The sequence below is a fragment of the Ovis aries genome, chromosome 11 (genome assembly GCF_016772045.2).
Source record: "Ovis aries strain OAR_USU_Benz2616 breed Rambouillet chromosome 11, ARS-UI_Ramb_v3.0, whole genome shotgun sequence".
Taxonomy (NCBI): domain Eukaryota; kingdom Metazoa; phylum Chordata; class Mammalia; order Artiodactyla; family Bovidae; genus Ovis; species Ovis aries.
The window spans coordinates 13,204,640-13,231,314 of NC_056064.1; the positions used below are offsets into that span (position 1 = coordinate 13,204,640).

General features: G+C 40.6%; 1 protein-coding gene across 6 annotated transcripts in view; it reads right to left on the reverse strand.

Moving 5' to 3' along the window:
* Positions 1-26,675, reverse strand: part of ACACA (acetyl-CoA carboxylase alpha) — a 288,377-nt gene that overhangs the window by 68,361 nt on the left and 193,341 nt on the right. For all 6 annotated transcript variants that reach the window (NM_001009256.1, XM_042255219.2, XM_060394702.1 and 3 more), the window contains 3 exon segments: positions 5,741-6,010; positions 23,456-23,602; positions 25,378-25,533. In NM_001009256.1, the coding sequence (NP_001009256.1) occupies positions 5,741-6,010; positions 23,456-23,602; positions 25,378-25,533 (573 nt within the window).

Consider the following 26,675-nt stretch of genomic DNA (forward strand, 5'->3'; position numbering starts at 1 on the left):
GTCAGTCAGCCACGTTTATCAGGCGCCTATGACATGGAAGGCACTGGTCAAGGCATGGGAAAAACAGCAAGGGACAAAGCAGGCAAACGTTTCTGGTGTTACACAACTTATCTTCTAGTAGGAGATACAGAAAACACACAGAATAAGTAAGTCACATGTACGATGTTAATGGGAATAATGTTTGAAGGGAAAAAAGTAAAATAGAGGAAGGAGACAGGGCAGCTGGGAGGCTCGGCCTTCCAGAAGAACAGCCAGGGAGGGCTTTGCTGAAAATGTCATTTGAGCCAACACCTGAAGTGCTGTGGAAGTGAGACATGGGGGTATCTGGTGGAAAAGCACTCCAGGCAGAAGGAACCACGAGCATGAAGGTGCCGAGTGTGCCCTGCAGGCTCAAGACAGAGCGAGGAGGCTGGAGGAGCCTCGGTGAGGGACGCGGCGGGAGCAGACCAGGACGGGGCCACTGGAAGCCTGCCTGGGAGGGACTTGACGGCAACTGCAGGGTTTCCGGGCCTCACGTGAGTTAGCTGGGAAGCCTTTAAGGGTTTTAATCACAGGAAAGTCTGGGGTCACGATCTGATTTACATTTAACTGGATCATTCCACTCTCTTTCCTTTCCGTTTTCATTTATTTTCGGTCATGCTGGGTCTTCACTGGCACGCTGGCTTTTCTCCCGCTGCGGCAAGCAGGGGCTACTCTTCAGTTACGTGCATGGTCTTCTCACTGCACGGCTTCTCTTATTGTGAGCAGGGGCTCTGGGGCATGCGGGCTGCATTCTCTTGTTGTGAGCAGGGGCTCTGGGGCATGCGGGCTGCAGAAGTTGCAGCTCCCGGGCTCTAGAACACAGGTGCAATAATCATGGTGCATGGGCTGAGCTACTGTGCCGCATGTGGGATCTTCCCCGACCAGGGATTGAGCCTGCGTCTCCTGCACTGGCAGGCAGATTCTTTACCACCGATCCTCCAGGGAAGCCCTCCACTTTCTGCTGAGAGTGGACTTTGGGTAGGGGGTGGCGGGGGGCAAGGCCAGAAGCAGGAAGGTCCATGACGGGGACCTGGACCACGGGGCAGCAGCAGAAGCAGTCAGAGGCGGTTGTGTTCTGGGTATAGTTTGAAGGTCGGGACGCACACGTGATTCACTGACAGAGAGGATGTGGGATGTGAGAAAGACAGGTCAAGCATAACTCTAAGATCTTAAACGGAAGAACAGAGGTATCATTTATTGAGCCAGAGAAGACTGCAGGAAGAACACATGCAAGGAAGGCGACTAGAAGCTGCCCATGAGGCAGGTGTGCAGGCAGAGGTTGAGTCCGGACAGATGAATCTGACGCTCAGGGGTAGGCTATCAATTTAGAAGTTTACCAGTTTATGGACGGAATTTGAATCTTGAGCACTGGGTGACATGACCAAGGGTAGGTGAATATAGAAAAGAGGAGAGGTCCAGGCACTGAGCCCTGAAACACTTTTTTTCTTTCTATCTCACCTTCTGTAAAAGCTATCTTGCCAAAGCACCAGGTGAGGTGGCTCTGAGCCCCGATGGGGTTGAGGCTGGGAGATCCTGGACTTGGATCTGCTATAGCCTTTGTGACCTTGACATACATCTCCATTCACATTTTAAAAAATAATTTGAAAAATTTGAGATAAAATTCACATTAACATAAAACTAGCCATCATACAGTATACAATTCAATAGTTTCTAGTATATTGAGATATAGTACAACCACCACCACTATCTAATTCTAGGATATTTCTATCATCCCAAAAGAAACACTGTATTTAATAGTGAAAGTGAAAGTCACTCAGTCATGTCCGACTCTTTCTGACCCCATGAAATTCTCCAGGCCAGAATACTGGAGTGGGTAGCCATTCCCATCTCCAGGGGATCTTCTCAATGCAGGGATCAAACCTAGGTCTGCCACACTGGAGGCACATTCTTTACCAGCTGAGGCACAAGGGAAGCCCAAGAATACTGCAGTGGGTAGCCTATCCCTTCTCCAGGGGATCTTCCCAACCCAGGAATTGAACCAGGGTCTCCGGCATTGCAAGCAGATTCTTTACCAGCTGAGCTGCCAGGGAAGCCCAAGTACTTAAGAGTGGTCATCAACAATTCTCATATACTTTTGAAATGAATTTTACTGAAGCATAATTTACAGGCAACAAAATCCATCAGTTTTAAGTGTCGTAGTTTGATGAATTCTGACAAATGTATACACTTGTGCATATCTGCCATTATAATCAAAATAAAGAGTATTTCCATCATCCCTTGACACTCTTAGAGATGTAAAAGGCAGCAAAGGAAACTGAGAAAGAGTGGTTAGAAGGGTAAAAAGGAGATTATGGGGTCCTGGAAACTAAGAGAAGAAAGCATTTCAAGGATGAAGGCCTAACCAACTGTGTGGAATGCTGCTGAAACATCACATAAGTGAGACTCACAACAGAGTTTAATAGGGAATCAATGGCAACCTTGACATAAGCAGCTCCAGTGGAACGGTGTGGGTGCAGGAGAAATAGAGATGGGTTCCAGAGGGCATGGGAGGGAGAAGGCTATCTGGAAACAGCAAGAACAGAAACTCTTTTTAAGAAGTCTTGCTGTGGCGTTCCTCCGGTGGCTCAGTAGTAAGAAATCCACCTGCCAATGCAGGACACGCCAGTTTGATCCCTGATCCAGGAAGATTCCACGTGATGAGCGGGACAAGTAGGCTGGCGAGCCACAACTACTGAGCCCACACGCTGCAACTACTGAACTCCATGTACCCTAGAGCACGTGCTCTGCAACAAGAGAAGCCATCACAATGAGAAGGCCTTGCACGGTAACTGGGGAGTAGCTCCCACTTGCCGCAACTAGAGAAAGCTAGAACGCAGGAGAGCACAGCCAAATGACAAATAAATCTTGAAAAGAAGTCTTGTTATCAGTTCAGTTCAGTTCAGTTCAGTTGCTCAGTTGTGTCCGACTCTCTGTGACCCCATGAATCACAGCACGCCAGGCCTCCCTGTCCATCACTAACTCCCAGAGTTCACCCAAACTCATGTCCATCGAGTCGGTGATGCCATCCAGCCATCTCATCCTCTGTCGTCCCCTTCTCCTCCTGCCCCCAATCCCTCCCAGCATCAGAGTCTTTTCCAATGAGTCAATTCTTCACATGAGGTGGCCAAAGTATTGGAGTTTCAGCTTTAGCATCAGTCCTTCCAATGAACACCCAGGACGGATCTCCTTTAGAATGGACTGGTTGGATCTCCTTGTAGTCCAAGGGACTCGCAAGAGTCTTCAACACCACAGTTCAAAAGCATCAATTGTTTGGTGCTCAGCTTTCTTCATAGTCCAACTCTCACATCCATATATGACCACTGGAAAAACCACAGCCTTGACTAGACGGACCTTTGTTGGCAAAGTAATGTCTCTGCTTTTGAATATGCTATCTAGGTTGGTCATAACTTTCCTTCCAAGGAGTAAGCATCTTTTAATTTCATGGCTGCAGTCACCATCTGCAGTGATTTGGGAGCCCCAAAAAGAAAAGTCTGACACTGTTTCCACTGTTTCCCCATCTATTTCCCATGAAGTGATGGGACCAGATGCCGTGATCTTAGTCTTCTGAATGTTGAGTTTTAAGCCAACTTTTTCACTCTCCTCTTTCACTTTCATCAAGAGGCTCTTTAGTTCCTCTTCACTTTCTGCCATAAGGGTGGTGTCATCTGCTTATCTGAGGTTATTGATATTTCTCCAAGCAATCTCGATTCCAGCTTGTGCTTCTTCCAGCCCAGCGTCCCTCATGATGTACTCTGCATAGAAGTTAAATAAGCAGGGTGACAATATACAGCCTTGACGTACTCCTTTTCCTATTTGGAACCAGTCTGTTGTTCCATGTCCAGTTCTAACTGTTGCTTCCTGACCTGCATATAGGTTTCTCAAGAGGCAGGTCAGGTGGTCTGGTATTCCCATCTCTTAAAGAATTCTCCACAGTTTATTGTGATCCACACAGTCAAAGGCTTTGGCACAGTCAAGAAATCAGAAATAGATGTTTTTTCTGGAACTCTCTTGCTTTTTCCATGATCCAGTGGATGTTGGCAATTTGATCTCTGGTTCCTCTGCCTTTTCTAAAACCAGCTTGAACATCAGGGAGTTCACAGTTCACGTATTGCTGAAGCCTGGCTTGGAGAATTTTGAGCATTGCTTTTAGTAAAAGCATGTGGGATGAGTGCAATTGTGCTGTAGTTTGAGCATTCTTTGGCATTGCCTTTCTTTGGGATTGGAATGAAAACTGACCTTTTCCAGTCCTATGGCCACTGCTGAGTTTTCCAAATTTGCTGGCATATTGAGTGCAGCGCTTTCACAGCATCATCTTTCAGAATTTGAGAGAGCTCAACTGGAATTCCAACACCTCCACTAGCTTTGTTTGTAGTGATGCTTTCTAAGGCCCACTTGACTTCACATTCCAGGATGTCTGGCTCTAGATGAGTGATCACACCATCATGATTATCTGGTTAATGAAGATCTTTTTTGTACAGTTCTTCTGTGTATTCTTGCCACCTCTTCTTAATATCTTCTGCTTCTGTTAGGTCCATACCATTTCTGTCCTTTATCGAGCCCATCTTTGCATGAAATATTCCCTTGGTATCTCTAATTTTCTTGACAAGATCGCTAGTCTTTCCCATTCTGTTGTTTTCCTCTATTTCTTTGCATTGGTCACGGAAGAAGGCTTTCCTATCTCTTCTTGCTCTTCTTTGGAACTCTGCATTCAGATGCTTATATCTTTCCTTTTCTCCTTTGCTTTTGCTTCTCTTCTTTTCACAGCTATTTGTAAGGCCTTCCCGGACAGCCATTTTGGTTTTTTGCATTTCTTTTCCATGGGGATGGTCTTGATCCCTGTCTCCTGTACAATGTCACGAACCTCATTCCATAGTTCATCAGGCACTCTATCAATCAGATCTAGTCCCTTAAATCTATTTCTCCCTTCTGCTGTATAATCATAAGGAATTTGATTTAGGTCATTCCTGAATGGTCTAGTGGTTTTCCCTACTTTCTTCAATTTAAGTCTGAATTTGGCAATAAGGAGTTCATGATAAACGGAAGGAAAAAACGGGGTAGGGTTGGTGACTCGAGGGGTCACTATCTATGTGCTAAAGACACAAACATGTGTGTGTCTTCTTCTAATAGAGAGGGACAACATGACGATGCAAGAAAAAAGGGGGAGAAGCTTTGATCTACATCCTTAAGCTGGCAAGAGGGGAGAGGACCAGACATAGTGGGATTGGCCTTAGACAGGGGGAGGGACTCTTCATCAAAGTCTCTCTCCAGGGTCTGTGGCACAAGGGAAAGAGAAACCATTAGCCATGTAAAAAGAAAGAAGAGTTTTCGGAGGACAGGCAGGTTTCCAGTAGAGCAAGAAGGTTGGAGAACAATCAGAGAAGCTGAGGATCTGAGAGATTGTGCTGATAACTGACCACATGTCTTAGAAGACAAGGTGGAATAATTTAATAACAAAGTCAGTAATAATAATTTTCTGGCTTAACATGTCTCACATTAAATGCATATCTACTATTCCCATCTAGTGCAGCCCAAGAAATGATGTTCTATTTCCAAGCTGGAGGAAAGACCAGGTGAACATATTAAGAGAGAATTTATTTACAGTGCAGTTGCTAACTTTAGAACTTAAAACCTCTACTTCTCTCCCACATTTGTCCACACACACACACACATACACATATCTGTAAAGTAATCGGAAGTATTATCTTCTCTTAATCTGTACCTTGTAAGGATCCTCAGGATCTACCCAGGCCACATGGAACATATGACGAATTTCCTCTGCCAGTCCAATTCTTGCTCCACTATTGGCTGCTACATAGATGCGTGGGATGCCCTCTGCCCTGGCAAGCTCAGAAGCTCTGAGAAACAGCAAATCCTCCTGGGGTCCAAAGGACCCGATTCGGTAAGTGATGTCATTGCCAATAACAATGATATCTCGGCCATCTGGATATTCTGGACTTTTAAGGGTCATTTTCCAAGCTACCATGCCAATCTGCAAAGACATAAACAGACAAACAAATCAATACAAGCTTCTTACATGCAGAATTTTGTTCCAGGCTCCTTGAAGATATCAGACTGAATGCAGACACAACCTTTGTGTAAAGATGTGCAATGCTAAAGAGCCAAGCTCCCTGTGGGAAATGAGAGCAAATATTGTGGCATACTTTTCTAAGATCATGTTGAGAACAGCTGGTTTACTATGTATATATTTCACAGCTGTCTCAATTTCTTCTTTGGGTTTGCTCAAAGAAGATGGAAACACCAAAGTCTAAATGCACTCAGCATATGTATGGAAGAATACTGTGGCCATGGGAATTAAACCCAGGATTCTCTAACTTATTTTATTTTCTTACCTTATTTTGTGAGATTCTTTCCAAAGAAACCTTTAACATGTAGGAAAGCAGGAAGAGGACTACCTCTCATGACTGTACAACTTTTACAATCCTGGGCCCTTTTATTGTCCTCTAGTATTTGATACGGAGAAGGCAATGGCACCCCACTCCAGTACTCTTGCCTGGAAAATCCCATGGACGGAGGAGCCTGGTAGGCTGCAGTCCATGGGGTCGCTGAGAGTTGGACAAGACTCAGTGACTTCACTTTCACTTTTTCACTTTCATGCATTGGAGAAGGAAATGGCAACCCACTCCAGTGTTCTTGCCTGGAGAATCCCAGGGATGGGGGAGCCTGGTGGGCTGCCGTCTATGGGGTCGCACAGAGTCGGACACGACTGAAGCGACTTAGCAGCAGCAGCAGCAGTATTTGATAGGGCTACCCCTGCAGCTCAGTGGTAAAGAATCTGCCTGCAATACAGGAGATATGGGTTTGATCCCTAGGTTGGGAAGATCCCCTGGAGAAGGAAATGGCAATCCACTCCAGTATTCTTGCAGGAGAAATCCCATGGACAGAGTAGCCTGGAGGGCTATAGTCCCTGGGGTCGCAAAACAACTCATACATGACTTAGCGACTAAGCAAGAAGTATTTGATAGGAATAATGGCAACATTCTTTACTGGCTTGCTTCAGGTATCTTGTATTTCTGCAGGAACTGCTGTATCTCAACATTGCCTCCTCTGAGCACCTCTTGCTTTCTCCCAACACCAGAACACCAAAGGATGCAAGAATCCAAGTAACCAACCTCTTGCTGCACTAATACATGTAAACCTCTGCTCAGTGTTCAGTAGCATCTGTCCAGCCACACAAGAAAATGATACTGACCTAACAGGTGGGGGTGACATGTCTCTTCCCAAACCCTCACAGCCCTCTCCTCTTGTAACCCCTTCCATATGAGAACTAGCCAGTCCTTCTACTTGTTTATTTGCCTGCTCCATTTCTTTTCTATTCACTCACACCTCAGTTACGGCTGCAGTTTTTCACATCTGCCTGTCTGCTTCCCTGTACCTAGATAAGTAATGTTTTTCATTCTTTTCTCTGCTCCCCACCCCCGAATCTTTCTGTCTATCCTGCTTCCCACCCCCACCACTTGCCCCCAAACACAAAGCCTACCAGTGAGTAATCCTGGTCCTGCCTAATGGGGCCCAGCCACATTCGCAGCCTTGGGCCCTCATCCCCGGGCTGCTGCGTATCACCTCATCGGGGAGCCGGCCATCAAGAAGGGCCATTAACAGATGTAAATAGCGGCATCCCTGGAAAGCCACATGCATCACCCAGACTCAACCGGGCCAGTGATCATAAGCTCTTGAGTACACATTCTTCAATCCAATTGCACATCCGCTGTAATCAGGCCGGTGGAAGCTTTCCACACAGCGATTGGTGATTCTCAGCATTAAGAAATATATATACGAAACACCCACAGATGAATATAAGCTATTTAATATATACCACTGGCCAAATACAAATCAAAATGGATAAAAATCCAATCACCTGCGGAAGTAAGGCAGGATTATACTATCTGCTCATTAAAGAGAGAGGAGGAAGAAGAAACAAGATCATCTGAAAAAATAGCACAGAGAAACTCCAGATATCAGGTTAATTTTGGTCTTTTTTTTTTTTTTAAGAAATTGATCAATATAATGCCTGTGTGAGGAAAAGTATTTTCAGTTCAGTTCAGTCGCTCAGTCAGGTCCGACTCTTTGCGACCCCATGAATTGCAGCATGCCAAGCCTCATTGTCCGTCACCAACTCCCAGAATTCACTCAAACTCATGTCCATCGAATCAGTGATGCCATCCAGCCACGTCATCCTCTGTCGTCCCCTTCTCCTCCTGCCCCCAGTCCCTCCCAGCATCAGAGTCTTTAAGTAAATATTATTATAATAAGTACATATTGAGATGAATATATTATAATTTATTTTTGTTTACTACTCTTTTAAATTTACACTTTTTGCTTTCTTCTCCTTACCAGGTTTCTATTTTATTATTACATATTTTAATGAAAATACTTATATATAAACACTGTTAGTTACTTCAGATTACTGTCTCAAGATTGGTTTTTAAATGGTGGATTGAAACGCTTGAATCTTCATAATATATATTACCAAATTGAAAGATTCTATGTTAAACAATAATCAGTAAGAAAATTCACTATTAAATATCAAACATTCACATAATTTGTTTAGTCATTTGATCATAGGTATTTTTTAACAAATTACAAAGAACAAATTTATAAGTGGCTCATAAAGTCTACATTTTAAGTCTTAGCTAATTTGCTTTTCAGTTTTTAGTTATCACATTTTTTAAATGCATCAGTTCAGCTCAGTCACTCAGTTATATCCGACTCTTTGCGACCCCATGAATCGCAGCACGCCAGGCCTCCCTGTCCATCACCAACTCCCGGAGTTCACTCAGACTCACGTCCATCGAGTCAGTGATGCCATCCAGCCATAAAAATACTTTAACTGCCTTCTAATGTGGCCCTCTAAACCCAACACTTCTTTTGCTTTTCAGGAAGGAAAAGCTATTCCCTGTGAACACATTTGTAATTGGGAAGGTTGGGTTTCACACCAAATTTTATGATATATTAACCTTTGCTACCTAGGCCAGAGCCACTTAGATACAAGCCTGGAAGAATCTACTCGCGCATTTGCATTCTAATGTAAACACTGTGTCCAAGTGGCACTGGGCAAGCAAATAACACTCTTATCTTTTGCTACTACCTGGGGACTCTGTGTCACTTAGGCAGTCAGTTCAGCAATTGGCCAGGTCATTATGCTTACAATATTGACTTCTAATTAGGTGTCAATACAGCCGCACCAAGAACACCCTACTCTTTATCAATGTCTTTTCAAAGTGTGTTCCTCATCGACTGTCCCCCTCCCCACTCAAAAAGTACCAGTACAGGACAGAGAGTGTTGTCTGAGTCTCAGCACAGTGAGATTCCTTTTTGATTTAGTTTTGAATAAGCACAATGGATAAGTATGTAAGGAAGCATCTATTGCTCAATTTTTTAAATTTAAATTATATTTAAATTTAAATATATTTTTATATACTTAAAATATTTAAATATATATTTATATAAATATATATACAATATTTATATATATTTAAATTTAAATTCTATTAGATTTTACTGCTAACCAAATGATGGGATACATAATGCTGAATGTAGGACTGGGGAATCAAACAAACTTGGATCCACATCTAAGCCCTGCCATTTATTAACTGTGTGACCCTGGGAAATTGACTTAACTTCACTGAGCTTCAAAGTCCCCATGTACAAAATTAATATTAGCTATGGGTTTGATGAACAACTATTAGAAGCAGTAATCTATAATATTAACTTTACCATATGAAGTTTGCCTTTGTCTTTCCTCTCAACCTATCCAAATTTTACCCATTCCATAAAGTTCACTCAAATTCCATTTCCTCAGAAAGCTTTCCCTAGTCTGAAGGGACTCCTCTCTTCCCGATCTCCTCCTAAGAAACTCCATGTAGAGAATTCACTTGATAATTGTCCACATATGGAAAAACCTCATGTAGAGAATTCACTTGATAATTATCCACATATGGATTAGCACTGCTTTTAGTCTGTCAGCTTGAATCGTCATATCATCTGCTCCATCGCACAGCAGGACTCCTACACATTCCATAATATGGAAGTAATAAATATTGGCTGGTTCCATAGTCATTTTATTTTTAAAAAGATAGCTGGAAAATACTCAACACCAAGAGCCTAGAACATCATCCACAATTTATCTCTAGGGATCGTAGAATAACAGTACTAAAATATGATTAAAATATTTTATTTTTAAAAAATAATAAGAATAATAGCTACCATCATTTGAATGCTTATGTTTATGATACTATAAAAAGTGAAGGTGAAGTCACTCAGTCATGGCCGACTCTTTGGGACCCCATGGACTGTAGCCTACGACACTCCTCCATCCATGGGATTTCCCAGGCAAGAGTACTGGAGTGGTTTGCCATTTCCTTCCCTAGAGGATCTTCCCAACCCAGGGGTCAAACCCGGGTCTCCCACATTGTAGGCAGATGCTTTACCGTCTCAGCCACCAGGGAAGTCATATGATACTATAAATGTTAACAAATACTGATAATAGTTAATAGATTAAACCATACAGTCTGTCTTGGTTCAGTTGTATAGCCTTGGACAAGTTGTAGAGCTTTGGACAAGTCACATAACCTTGTGTAGCCTCAATTTTTCTAATTATAAAGTGGGGACAGCAGTATCCTTCTGGAGGGACTGTTGAGAGGAACATCACATTAAATTAGTACCGAGCCTGGCATATAAAAATCCTCAAATAGTAGCTATTATCATTATTAACTTAAAAAAACCATTATGATTGCCATAAGAAAACCAAGGCACAGAGGAATGAAGTAACTTGTCCTGATACCTAGAATGAATTACTTACTCTTCAAGGTATGAGTCACAATTACCTTTACTAGAGAAATTAAGGAACTATATTCCAGACGAGTGCCACTGCACTTAGCTGAATCAATACAGAAAGATAAACATCAATTGTGACACAAACATAAACATCACTGAGAACTAAATGCAATGTATGGATTGGATCCTGGATCAGAAAAGGACGTTAAAAAAAACAAAAAACAAAAAACTGGTGAAACCCCAAACAAAGTTGATATCTTATTTAATAGTACTGTACAAATGTTAATTTCTTAGTTTTTAAAATTATACCATGGTTATATAAGAGCTTAATGTTAGGGGAAGCTGGGTAAAAATGGGAGCTCTATGATTTTTATAACATTTCTGTAAATCTAACATTAAGATAAAAAGTGGAAAAAATAAATGTCATGATAAAAACTTTTCTCGAGGGAATATATTGATTAGTGGGGTCACTGCTAGTGACCCCTTATAAAACTATGAATAGTATTTTAAAATACCCACGATGTAATGAAAGGACTGATGCTGAAGCTGAAGCTCCAATACTTTGGCCACCTGATGCAAAGAGCCAACTCACTGGAAAAGACCTTGATGCAGGGAAAGACTGAGGGCAGGAGGAGAAGGGTACGGCAGAGGATGAGTTTGGATAGCATCATCAACTCAATGGACTTGAGTTTGGGCAAACTCTGGGAGACAGTAAAGGACAGGGAAGCCTGGCGTGCTGCAGTCCATGGGATCTCAAAGAATCAGACATGACTGAATGCCTGAACAACAACAAAGGATAACAAGATTGCATGTATATTCTAATAACTGAGAGGAACAACGAGGCAGTGGTTAAGAACACGGATGCAGAAACCAGCTGAAATGAATCTGAATCTAATGGAATCTGACTCTGACAGAATAAAAATTCAGCCCGTTTTCTAGCCACATAACCTCAGGTAAGATATTAATCTCTATATGCCTGAATTTCCTCATCAGTAAAATGGGGTAATAACAACCTAGTCTGCTGTGAAGACAAATACATGTTAAATCTTAGAATCTTCCACCTGGCATACAGTAAGCACACAGCGTTACAGCACAAAGACACATGCATACACACACACTCTCTCTCTCTGAAAGCAAAGCATGCTGGGGAGTAGAGTGAACAGAAATAAAGAAAACAGCAAGATGGGATAGTAATTTAGGATGATGGGACTTTGAATTTGTTTCCATTTTCCAAATTTCTTTAATATGCTTACGCCTTGATAACTTAAAAATTTTATAAATTGGAAGAGGGAGATGGGACGTCCCTGGTGGTCCAGTGGCTAAGACTCTGCACTCCCAATGCACGGGACACGGGTTCAATCCCTGGTTGGGGAACTAAGATCCTGTATGTTGTAGGGCAGAAAAAAGGAAAAAAAAAAAAAACACTACAAAATGTTTCTTCACTGGGTAATAGGTACATGGGAGCTTATATTATTAACTCTATTTTACTGTGCATTGAACATTTTCATAGTGAGAGAAAAAATTTAAGGAGAAAAAAAAATTCTCACCAACCTAACAGATTTCTCAAGTTTGAGAGGAACTGACACTAGGTTTTACTAACACTACAACAGATCACATTTATATAAAATTAGAAAGAAGGGAATAAACATATGAAAATGTAAAACCAAGACTCACCTTAAAGGGAGCAGAATATCAAGAACTCTGTTGGGGCTCTCACTGACTTTTTTTTCTTTTTTTTTTTAAAGAAATGCTCTGCTCTGATGCGGTATAATGTAAACATATGCATATATAGGTTTATACAATATTAATATCTCTACCTGAGAAGTAACTGCTTCAATGTTTTTCTGGTCTGATGGTTAAATACATATTTATACTTTTAAAGTCAATATTTGTACAATAGACAAGAACAGTGCCTATCAGCTAAATACATATTTAGGACTGTACCACATGTATTACAAACATGTACTAAAATCGAAAGCTCATATTTATACAGAGCCTTTCATCTTGAAGGGGGCTAAAGAGCTTTATAAACATATGTACATAAAAGGACGTCTGCCACTGATAGGCAGGCAAGGTATCAATTCACCCGCTCCCCTGTTCCTTCCAGCAGTCCTGGGTAGGAACGCATGCTGTCAACAGATGCAGGTCTGTATCAGCTGCGGAGACGCGTAACACAATAACCCACACTGCCTTGCACAGTCACTGAAAAGGGGCCTGCAACTCGAGCACAGCAACTGCTCTCCTTCAGTGCAGAAGCATCACGGCCATTTCCAGTGTTGTGTTTTTAAATTATTCTCTACCAAACTCAACTAATCACTTGACAGAATTGAATTTGATACTGGAAATGGTTTCTGAATGCAGAATACTTTCTGTCCGATGATGAAAACTAGGTTGAAAAGTGCTTCCCTCTGCTCTTGTTCGATTTAGAGGGAGAGAGGGGGAAAAAAAAGGGTCACAGCATTCAGGAGAAATGATTCAAAATATTCTATCTAAGAATAGCTTTGTCTCAGAGGATTGGGCCATTACTTCAGAAGACAGTCATATCTGCCTCCTGTTTAATTAGGACACCATTAAGTTTTTCAGTCAAATTACTTTATATGGACAGGGTCTATCTATATTATACACAGAAAGGAGGTTTTATATTGAAAATTCTGTAACTGCCATATAAAAGCATACACAAGTGTGATGATGTGATCAGGAATATAACATTCACTGATTTCACCTAAAGCCAAGCTGCCTTAAAAATAACAACTGAAGGAAATTCCATCGCTGAATCCCCTTGTTTTTGGCTCCTCTCCTCCTCCAATGTTTCTATGCAATGAAACCTAGTGAAATGGACACTCCAGGACGGAGAGCTAAGGAAGCAACAAAAGGAGAGCACGTGGCCTGAAAGGGCTTGGGAGAGTGCGTGGGTTTGTGGTCTTAAAGAGTCTCAGACTCAGGCTTTTGGGCCCTGGCAGTGCCACTGACTTCTCTGACCACTGTGTCACCCAGGCACAGACTCACCCAATGGTTCTAGGCACTTATGGCCAGTTAGTTTCATTAATATAGCCATAATTCATTATTTTAAAAATATCTAATTACAATGAGGTACCATTTCACACCAGTCAGAATGGCTGCAATCCAAAAGTCTACAAGCAATAAATGCTGGAGAGGGTGTGGCAAAAAGGGAACCCTCTTACACTGTTGGTGGGAATGCAAACTAGTACAGCCACTATGAAGAACAGTGTGGAGATTCCTTAAAAAACTGCAAACAGAACTGCCTTATGACCCAGCAATCCCACTGCTGGGCATACATACCGAGGAAACCAGAATTGAAAGAGATACGTGTACCCCAATGTTCATTGCAGCACTGGTTATAATAGCCAGGACGTGGAAGCAACCTAGATGTCCATCAGCAGACGAATGGATAAGAAAGTTGTGGTACATATACACAATGAAGTATTACTCAGCCATGGAGGGAGGTGGGAGGGGGGTTCATGTTTGGGAATGCATGTAAACCCGTGGTGGATTCATGTCAATGTATGGCAAAACCAATACAGTATTGTAAAGTAAAATAAAGTAAAAATAAAAATTACAAAAAAAAAAAAAAAGAATACATTTGAATCAGTTCTAATGAGGTGGATGAAACTGGAGCCTATTATACAGAGTAAAGTAAGCCAGAAAGAAAAACACCAATACAGTATACTAACGCATATATATGGAATTTAGAAAGATGGTAACGATAACCCTGTATGCGAGACAGCAAAAGAGACACAGTTGTATAGAACAGACTTTTGGACTCTGTGGGAGAGGGAGAGGGTGGGATGATTTGGGAGAATGGCATTGAAACATATTTAATATCATGTAAGAAACGAATCGCTAGTCTAGGTTCAATGCAGGATACAGGATGCTTCGGGCTGGTGCACTGGGATGACCCAGAGGGATGGTATGGGGAGGGAGGTGGGAGGGGGGTTCAGGACTGGGAACTCATGTACACCCGGTTCGGATTCATGTTGATGTATGGCAAAACCAATACAGTATTGTAAAGTAAAATAAAGTAAAATAAATAAATAAATAAATAAAATGACATTTACCAAAAAAAAAAAGTTATATGCTTGAAGAAAACAAATAAATAAAAATATCTAATTTCGGGTTATTTTTGATAACAGTGTTCCAATTAGCAGGCTTCTTAGGTACAGGATTATCCACCTAAACTAATTACCTTAAAGTGAGAAAGGGACGAGGATCAAAAGAGTTACTGCGAAGAAGGTGAGGATAAGCAGAAATAAATATTTGTTTTCTTTATACAAGTTCTAAGGAAGAAAATATTTCTTTGGCCGTAGTCGGATCCTGGAATAAACACACGCTGACGAGGGAGAAGGGGGCTGGGGAGGAGAAGGCAAGCAGCAGAGAACAGTCTTATTTAACTGTTTTTATGTGGGTAAAATGATTTGTGCCACAGTATTTCCATAAGAAGTGGGACCATTATTTTCCTGTAGAAACACATTTGGTTTGAAAAGTATCACTGGACAGGACGTGAAAATCAAACCGAATGAATTATTCACAACCTCCGATCAGAGGTGATCATTATTTCTGATGCTCCAAACAGTGATTAGGATTCTGCCCTGAGATGTCATTTTCTCGCTGAGTAACACCAGCGATACAGAAAGGCATTATCTATCTATCCATATATGTATTTTTTTCTCCTGGGAGGACCTTGGTTTAATGTTACTATAACAGATAATAAAAACATGATAACATTAACATTTATTCTGATGGTGCCCATAAATGCCATTAGTCTGACACAAAGTGTCAGCACTAATCATGACCCAAAATTAACACCCAAATTGACATCCACATTAATTGTACTATCAGTGTGAACGGCATGTGCCAGTGTACATATGCACACGTGCCCCCCTGTGCTTTCCAAAGCTGCTGTTGTCACAAAGTAAAACAACAATGTTAAGCTCTATAAAGAAATCTGAAGGGAAAACTAAGGGGCAGAAAGGGACAGGAATTTGTTTTCAGGGATGTAAGAAGCATTCATCAAGTCTAGCTTTGCCATGGGAAGCAGAAAGGGAATGTCTTTGCCTTGCCTGCCTTTCTTATATCTCTACACTTTTGAGTTCAGCTATAATAATATCTTTCTATATGGATTTAGATACAGGTTAGATTGTGGCTCAGACGCTGAAGCTTTATTTTCCATGCTGACAGTCTAAAAGTTGAGTGTTTCTGGCAAAGCCTCCAGTGACTTTTGTGCTTCTATCGCTAATGCCAGGAAGATGACCATCCAACAAGGTCCTTGGGCAGATATACAAGGAATCCTAGAACATGAGAGCCAGAACAGATGTAGGCAGCCTCTGCATCATGAAGGTCAAAAAACGAAGATCAAGAGAGAAGCAAGCTCAAGTGGAGTTCCTTTTCAGACAGATAACAAAATGCTGCCTTTCCTCCTTCCTTTTGTATGTTGGGTAGAGTATTAAATCTTCACTTTTAATTGATACTACCAAAATAATTGCAATTTAAACTCAGAACCTCATGGGAAAAAAATACCTCATGAAATATTAGAAAATACTGTATAGGTCTTAAAAGGTGTATTTTTGAACCATAAGGAATTATAATATTTGACTTAATCTGTGCCATTCAGAAAAACCATGGTGAAAATAATGTCAATGCCTTTCCATATTGTATTATCTGCTGGATATCATGTCCCATTGCCTAGTGTCATATGATCACATAAAAGAGCTGAAAACAATTTCCTTAACAGCTGAAAAACTCTTTTTTTTCATGCTTGGATAATTCAAAAATGGCTGAACAAACTTACCTCAACCCTTCTCAAAAGCGACGAAAGGATAAGAAAAATATCATTTTGAGAGCAAAAAAACCTTTCTTCTCAGAGGCTAATTCTTCAAAAATGTTACCAAAGATTAGAAGCAATCATTTTAAACAGGGGAATCATTTTTTCCTGTACTACATATGTACATGAAACCACACTGATTTTTAACACATGTACACAAAATGTCTTAATACACATACCAATTTTAAAAAATACAGGCAATGGAGCACATACAAGCCAGTGGTACTGAGAGACGGGGCACCGGAGTAATCGGTTTGATAGGGAAATTAACCAAGCTGGCCTACCGCAGTTGAGGAAGCCTCACCTATGAAGCACGTGAACTAATGCTGAACTCTTGATGCTCCACACCACACCTCACCCTCTGGTGTCATCTGTTGCTGTCCTGATGCTCATTATTGCCTCTAGTTGGAGCTGTAAAATTACTTGTCGTAGGGTACTCTATCACAGCCTTTTTCTGTAAAGTCTTAAAAATTAAGATGTATGAAAATGCTAGCAAGTACACCCTTTTGTTTAAAGGCTATCTTTAGGATTCGCTTTTTTTTTTTTTTTTTTTAAGATTTTCTTTGCTGTGGACCATTTTTTAAAAAGTCTTTATTGAATTTATTACAATATTGCTTCTATGTTTGTTGTTGTTTTTTTGGCCATGGAAGCATGTGGGATCCCAACTCCCCAAGCAGGGATCAAACCCATGCCCCTAGCGTTGGAGGGTAAAATCTTAGCCACTGGACCACCAGGGAAGTCCCAGGACTTACTTTTGGAAAGGCACAGAGGGGCCCTCTCTGCAAGTGCCACTTTGGTTGGCCAAGGGATACATCAGGATTTTCCAAGTTAGTCAAGTTCATTGGGCCTTGTTTTGCTACTAGTGAAATGAATCAGAATCAATGAGAACTCTCCAGCTCTAATGACAGGCATCAAGAGGGAATTGGAAGAAAACTATACATATCCCAAAAGGGTTAGGAATTCATTAGAAGTAATTCCATGGCAGGAAGACCTAGCTTTCAAAATTAGCCTATTTTTCTCATGAGGGACTCAACTTTGGTCCTAAAGATCACTTCAAAGACTTGTAACTAAACGTGCTCACTTAGAGGCTAAAAGAAGAAATGTACACAGTAATTTTAAATAAAACTATCTTACCATGTATTTCATAATCTGTCCTTTTCCATACTTGAAATTCCTATCTTGCTAGGCTAAAAGGATTCAAAATTGTTTTTTAAAGTCCTTGATGAAAAATAAGTGCAAAGGATGAATGTTTATATGTCATCAGTGGAATGTGATAGTTTTCTGATGAGGATCTCAAAGCACTTACAAACACTCTTCTATCTTCAGGGACAGACTGGTGGCAAGGACCATTAGTCTCTTTTTATAACTTGAACAATCAGTGCACAGACCATGATCCTGTTTTTCAGATCTGCTTTTCTCAGGTCTATTTCATAGCTCACCTTCAGCATGCTACAATATAAACATTCCTCTTTTCCAATACATATCTAAATCACTGATATGGACTCAATTTCCACACCCAGCATGAAAAGGTAAACTGATTTCAAAGGAATAAGACAAAAGCACAGGAAAATACACTCAAATCAGCTTCCCATTCTGGAGCTATTCTGAGGTTAAATCGAGTAAAACAATATGCAAAGGCCTAATGTTAAAAACGGAAAAATATTTGGGTTTTGTTTGCATGAGAAACGCTCAACCCTTTCCTTACTCAAGCCCACAAATGCTTTCTCCAGTCAGTTTCAAAGGATAATGGGTTCCACTAGGAACAGAGTCCAGGAAAGCCCAAGCAATTCCTTTGAGGGTATGGAAAATGTCAACCAAGTGAATTAAGATAGAAGGTTATGGTCTTTTTTCTAAAATAAGAGGTCCTTTGGGTTAAGAGGTCCAGCCTAAGAACTGTCAAAATGGATCTACTAATTAATTTCTCCCAATCTTTCAGACTTATATAAGGTTACCAACTTCCTTATCCAACTGCTACATTTTATTTTTGTTTTTATACTCAGATGAGAGATTTCAAAGGACTATGGCAAAAAATCAGTGAGGCGCAGGGTCAAAATGGTAAGATTTGTTTAAGCTAGTCAATACATGCAGGGATAGTTATCATATCTCTCTTCCAATTTTTCTATAAGCTTGCAATATTTTGTAGTTAAAAGAAAAAAATCAAAGAGATGCTTATACTTTGGTAGAACTGGACAACAGTGCTTTGCCAGCAATTACACGATAAGTAAATGTGGGCTGGGCTGAGCAGGTTTAGAACTGAACTCCTAATCGGCACCATTTCATTTCTCAGAATATAAAGCAGAGCTGAAACCAAGATACCAGTCAGAATGGCAGCTAGCCTTTCAACTTTAATTTATACTACTTTTCTCCCTCTTCAGTCATCCCCTAAAAAAAATGTTTCCCGTGCAAATGTGCAGTCATGATATAAGATTCAACAGATCTCCACCCAAAGGGTTAAAAACGCAACGGCACGTTCTAGGAAAATGAGGTAAAGCCCACCAGACCATTTGAAAAAAAGAGAAGGATATCACTAGATTTGCCTCCCAAAGCAGGACAATTCAAGAGGCTCATCTGAATGCTAGACTGCTGAGAAGGAAAAACCCTGACACCTAGTGCCCATCTGAAAAAGCAAGGTCTTGGAGCCACTGCAATTTTAAGCCTGGCAGTGTGTATGTGGAGGTGACTATTAAATTGCATTCCATTTGGAACACACTTAACCCCCAGAAAAAAGTTTAAGGAAATAATGAGGTGCCATGCAAGAATTCCGGTCTCTAACTACCGATCCTTTTCAGAGTACACATCCTAAACCTAATTATTATAACTGCTTCTAGACACAGCATCTTCTTCTTATCACCACTTTTCATTATGACAGGAGCAATGAGAGGGAAGGGATGGATTCATATTGTTTAAAAGCCTGTGTTCTGAAACGGTAAGGAAAACAAGGCCCTCATTTCTATCCACACTAATTTTGCTATAAAAGGTACCTGTCTATCCTATCTTTCATCATTGCCTGGTTTGGAGATTCATCATGTAGTTCACAGAGCAGTTTAAGGACATTTAATAAAAGGATGCTAATAACATTTCAGAATAAGTAAGAACTCAGGTTCAAGAAGGCCAGTGCTTTCTTTGTCCTTCCGGGCAAAGTTAAGTTGTTCTCCGTCAAGTCGGTTATCAGCCGTTGGCTTGATCTTAGCCTGAGCCTTTTAATAACAGGATTTGGTGTGAAAAGCAGCTGCCTTGGATTGTGAACTGTTACTCAAAATGTTCCCACCTGCAATTACAGCTTCTACCAAATGATCAAAATGGATTAGCAAACTGGCAGGAAAAAGAAAACAATTCCCCCAAATTGAGACGTGGTGACTTCTTTTGTATCCAGGTTCAACAGCACACATTCATCCAGCTGCGTATTTACATACAGTGCCCATCACGGGAGCGTGAAATCAGTTTAGTCTATGTTGCAATCACATTTTCCTCAATTTTCTTCTTTACTTGAAACTATTAGGAAAAAAAAAATCCTAGACAACTCATCTTTGGAGCTATTTGCAAGGAACACAATTCACAGATTTGGTCTACATCTTTTTTATTCCTACTCTAAATTCATACTAAACGTAATGCCGTTCAAAATCTGACAATGAGAAAAATGTATTCTCCTATAGCTTTCATCATGCATAAGGTGGCATTCCTTCAGTTACATCTCTCGATGGGAAAGGGACAACTAGGAAAATAGAAAAGAGACAGCAGCTAACACCACCTCAAAAAAGCTCTCTTTCTCTTGCTTTTAACACAGCCACAGTGTTCGAAATGCAGGTCACATCTCCGCTGAAACAGCCAATATTCTTCCTCAAATGGCAAACAAGTTCCCTAAAACTAAATGGAACTGAATTGTTCCAAGTTCTGGTCCCATCACCATTTTACCTATTTACTGTCCTGGAAAAAGTAAAAAAAAAATAGGGGAGAAAGACTGGCTACCCACCTAGCCAATGGTCTGGTAAGTGCAGGCTTTCTGCCTTTGATTATGGGGAGAAGCATCTCAATTCATGGGGAAACTCTGCAGGAATCTCTTGTTTTACTTGTATGCCTTATATCCGTGGGCTGGCTTTGAAACCCAGAAACTCCAGTCCTTCAAGGTAATGCAGTATCACCCACCATGATGACCCGGTGGAGCTGCCACCTTTGGAGAACACCAATTATGATGATTTAATGTCTATGTAGCATCGATGCTTTTACATCTCGACTTGGCTCTTGGAACATTAACAGGTCATTTTTTTTAATCCCTGTCTTTAATAAAACTATTTCTCAAGGCTCTGTTCAGATGCCCATTCTCTTTGGGACTGGACCGATTTGCTCCCAATCTCATCAGCATGAGCGCTTTTCCTTCCCCTCACATTATTCTTGGGATAATATGTAGAGCGCCAAGCTCATGACAAACTTGTCTCTTTGGCCAAAGAAAATTAAATGGCAATTGCTGAAAGTCAACTTGCCCTGATAAAACTGGGCTCGGCACAAGGAAATACATCCCCCTGCCACCCTCTTGCCTCTTAGGCAAGGCTGTCCCTCTGGGTTCTGACTGCTAAAACTCCATCTTCAGACCGGTTGGTCTCTCAGTGGACATGCTCCATTGTACGTCCCAGCTCTCGGTCACAGAGTCTGATACTAATAACCCCAACCTCATTCCTGTCATGTGGGGGCCCTGTAATCTAGTGCTGGCCACTGACTGACTTCACCAGCCATGCCGGGCATTAGTCACTAACAGCTCACCCCTCCAGAGCTCAAGGACTCAAACAGCAAGCTAATGTTCAGTTTCAATCCTACTCAGTCATTCAATGGAAAGGAAAAGAGGACAAAGAAAACGGGCAACGAGGAGGGAAAAGAGTAGGACGAGATGAAAGTAAAAACTGACGTAAAGCAAAAAGAAAAGAATTTTAGTATGATTCGATTTCTAGATTTCAAAATTATTATTAAAGCACTGAGCAAAGGAAAACACATGGTCTACTGCTCATAGCCATAGTCCTGTGCCGTGAAGACAGCCCTTTTCCACCAAGGTTTGTTGAGTCTTTCAGGGGTTAAAAAAAAACCTTTAAATTTTTTTTATTCGTGTGTGTGTGCGTGCGTGCATGTGTGTGTGTGTGTGTGTCTTTGGGTACAGAGTCCCGTATAATAAGACTATTTGTATTCATACTGGCAGAGTAAACACTACATGTTCATGCCCAGGCAGCTCTGTGCTTGTAATTTCAGCAAGAACAGAGCTCTGTCCCTCTGGGACTTCACTATTCCCCTAGTCTCCACTCGCTCAAACACAGAATGAGGGCAGAGAGAAAGCAGGACAGAAAGATCGTGGCAAGAGGTTTTATACGGTGCTGCGGCTAGCTTTCACGTGGCCAAAAACCTCATTTTGTGTTTTAATTACATTAGTTAAAAGCGTTTTTCTCTCAGTCCCGTGTTCACAAGGGTGCCTTCCATTCCTGAAGACGATACTGTTCAGTGAGTCAGAATTTAAGTCCAGCACAATGAGGCTTTTCTTTCTGCTGAGGGCTTCACTAAGTAGATGCTACACACAGTGGCATAAACCTCTGCTGCAACTTTCTGTGTTAACAAGTACACATATACCTACTCTTGTCAAAATTCAATACATCCTGCCTCCCTAGCCTCTCACTTTTGCTATCTGTTGAGGCATTAGATTAGAACTCCTACAAGTCCAATTGGGTCCAATGCTTGCATCCATCTTAATGCCAAACAATCTAAATTTGGCAACCCCGGTATACTTAATAAATAATCATGCACCTTGTATGTTAAGCAAAATTTTTTGAAAAAAAGATATTGAATAAAACGGGAAATAATTGCATTTATCTCCAAAGGTCTACCCAGTCTGTTTATGGTGAACACTCAGATAGAGATTACTCCTTCTAAGGGACCAGTTTTATCCAGGGATGATTTCTAAGGTTAATATAAAAACACATCTCATTTTAGGCTTATTACTAGTGTTATCATTGTTATAACTGTACTTTGGAAGTATAGTTAGAATCAGGAAGAATCTCAATGCATGGGGCAGAATATGACTTTACATCATTATTACCAGTGTTCTAGAGGAAAAAGGGATCTAAAGCCAAAAACACATGAGTCACGGGTTCTCTGTTACCTCCTTTGATGTTTAAACTCCTGGTTCTGATGGAGCCCTTTTATGAAGAAAATATCTCTCATGCTCACAACAGCACTAGATAAAATTACCTGAGCAGGAAGAACATACTAAAAACCATACACCAGTAAGGATCCAAATAAGAAAAAACATCAAGACATATTTAAAGGCTTTTATCGTAGAAAAATCTCAGAATCTCAAACATGCACAAAAATGGAGAGAAGAACCTATCCCTGCGTGCCTATCACCTAGCTTCAGTTAACAACTCATGAGCAGTCTTGTTTCATCTGCACTCCCACACGCACATCCCTACATACGTTTGAAGCAGCTCCTAGACATTAGCTCATTTCATCAGTAACTATTTTAGTAGGCATCTCTAGCAGAAGACAATACTCTTTTTTATAAAGCAAAATTGTAATACTGTTTAAAAAAATGTAAGCTTATTATCACACCTAAACAATTAAGGACAGTCCTTGCTGTCCAGTCCGTGTTCTCTGGCTAAAGAATCCTGCCAAGAGGACTACAGCTTCTGCTTCAGTAAGACTAGACTACTTCTACCAGTGCTGCCTAGGCCACACAGACCTTATTTAATACTGTTTAAGGACCACCTCCATAGATAGTTGGTATTAGTGGGCACAGAGATAGTGGGGAGGGGAACCTTCAGGACTTGCCTCATTTCCTCCTGGAAGCCTGTTCATGTGAACCAGTTGACCTTGATCATCCAACACGAGCTCAGTGTACGTCAGTATGTCTGAAGGCAGAGGGGGCGGTGGAAGGAATGCTTGAGAGGACATAGATTCCCAGAGTTTGATCAGGGACTAAAGGAGGAGAAAAGTTTTACTAATCAGTAACAATCAGCATTTCAACATGGACAAAACAAATATGAAAACATGGTCAATTTAGTTTTGCTCTTTTTTTTTTCCAAGCATTCTACTGAGCATCTCAATGTTAGACCAAATTCTAGAATTCTCATTCTCCATTAAAATAGACTTTTGGTTATTTTTCACATAACGTTTTTTACATGCCCCAAATCAGATGCTTTGCCAATAACATTAAAACATACTGAGGGATCATGAATCAGTAGGAGGCCATTAACAAACACAATGGACCTAACAATGTCCTGGGAAAATTAAAATAAAAAACTAAAGTAGCAGCAATACCTCTTTAAAAAAGGAAGAAAAATCCTAGAGAAACTTGGCCATAGAAGAATAACCAGGAAACTGACTGACACTCAGCTAAGACAAAGCAAACCCAAGAACACAAGAACAGAGTTTCTACTAGAGGTTCAGGGGATGCATGCTCTGGTATATTTTCAAAGCTACAGGCCCATACATGGGAATTAGCACACTAGAGGTGGATGATTGTTCGTACGTGTACAGATCAAGTCTGCTCAAATATGAGAGAACAGAGACACACATCATTTTTAAACCATTCTGATGTCCATTTCAAATTTCATATTACCAAAATAAACGCGGCATGAAGTGGGAACTAGTTCGGTTGTATTTTCTGCGTGGCTCAGAGCAACATTTAAAACCAAGGTGACTCATTCATACCTACAAGTCCAAATCACTGTGCTTATGTCTATTCTATAGGATAAATTACATAGAAAGTGATTTCTGTTTATGGCGCCAGCACTAGGGAACAGACTCGACACTCAACTTATAGGCTGACAATACTAGTAATACGGAATGAAGACAGATATGTGTCGAGAGAGAGACCTTGTAAACAAATGGCTACATAATGGAAATCTCCTATTTCTGAATAATACAGGAATTACAAATAGACTATTTACTAAGACCACATATATCACTTTATTAAAATTCAAATGTGGTAATGCTGGTATTTTTGACTAGAAGACTTGGGAAAATTCTATATTCATAGATTTTTTTTTTAAGGACAAATTCAGTATTCTTTTGATACCTTCTTCTTTATCTGTTGCATTTTCTGCTGGTGATACACTTTTCTTGCCTTCTATTGATGGAAGAAAAATCTGCAGCCTAGACATGATTCACCATACAGATCAAAGGAATTTATTTTCATATGGAGGATGAGATTCATAATGTCGTATTTTCTCACACTAGTTTTTATTCCACTGTAATAAATCTCCCACAAAAGAACTGATACCTTAAACTATGTACCATGCACTCTATATCCATTTGTATATGTTATATACTGATTCTCATCATATTAACCTAGGCTATCAGTTAGAGACCTGGGTTATCTTGGAAAATGAGAACCAGAATTTCAAACCTCTTTCTGACTTGAATACAGGCTTTGGAAATAGACAGCTGAATGTAAGTCCTCACAGAGGTCATCATAAACTACCATCAGATGTGCACAGTCTCAGTTACTCTTTTCTATGCAACAGAGGCCTCTAACCTCAACCTTCTTCCTGTTCATTCATAAAGAACCATCCACCATTTGAGCTAGCGGTCACAACCCCAGAAGAGAAAGAAGTGAGAACAGAGTCAAGACAATTCCTGCCTTTTGAAAGTGTCCTATTTCAGTGTAAGCTGTATCTGATGAAAATTCAGGAAAAAGCTTTTCTCTCGGGCACACGTCAGAGCCCCCGCCCCCAGGCAGCCACCTTTACCTGCCGAAACATTTCTGGGATGTCATATATGTATGTTGTCCCTAAGGACTGTGCCTGGAACCTCTTGGACTGAAGCAGGTCTTTGGTCACGTACGGAGTGTTGATTAACATTCCATGTAATGGTCCCTGTTTGTCTCCATATGCCTGAAACATGATCTGCAAGAAAGAGAGGATGGCATGGGGAATTAACAGACAAGAGAAAAAAAAAAAATCACATGAGTTGCCTAGAGGGACTTTTTTTCACAAATGTTATTTCTTGAAACACATTTTTGGTGAGTTGAATAGCTAAGATACACCTCTTAACACTGGGTACATGGTACTCTCACCTCTACAGATTAACCAACTCCAAAAAATGGTATGTAACCAACCACAAATCACATGCTCCTTCTCTCACTTTTGAATTAGTGGAAATCAACGAGAAAGCAGCAGAGTAAATTTCATGTTTCAGAGACAGACTAATAGTGCTTGCCTGTCAAAATGACTTGAATTCCATATTCAGAAGCGAAGGTCAACTAACCAACTAAGCAGTCTTGGTATTTAAGCTGAGGAACAGCTATGCACCAAAGAGAACTCTGTTCTATCTTCAGAGATGGAAGGCCAGGTCAAACCTCTACCAGGTCACCTATACTTTACAGTCTACTGGCTCAGAAGGTACTTCATAAGTACAATTAGCTACACAAAGGCTTCAAAGATTTGACACAAGTAGATTTTACCCATCCATCTAGCTAGCTGATTCTTGTGAGCTCTTAAGACAGAGCCTTTAGTAAAAAGTATATATATTTTATTAAATATAATACACATACATTTATATTTCCCCCAGTATACTGTGTCTACAACTAGTGACTAGCTTCTGCAATACCTATAGTTGTCACATTATAAAATCACCACACCAGTTTTTAATCATTTTAACTCAAATATTTCTAGAAGAGTACCTCATATTTCATATATTTAGATAGTTTTATTTGCTTATGAATATTTATAAGGTATGCCATTATTTCAATTCAATTAATATTTATTGAGTGCCCAGAGGTTGTATGACACTAAGCTAGGCACCTTATGCATGAATACATAAAACACAGGTACCCAGTGCAGTGAATACAAATGGAGACTGGGAAATGAGGGTATGTGTGTATACCCACCTATCTCTTCGGGCCTAAAATATATAAGCTTAAGTCTACCATTAATGAACAGATTTGCAGGCCTGCTAAACTGGCACCAGGAGAGAATGAGGTATTCTCCTAAATCCTGGGTACAGTTCAAGTAAGTAAATCGTTAGCCCTTTAGATCAAAATGAACGG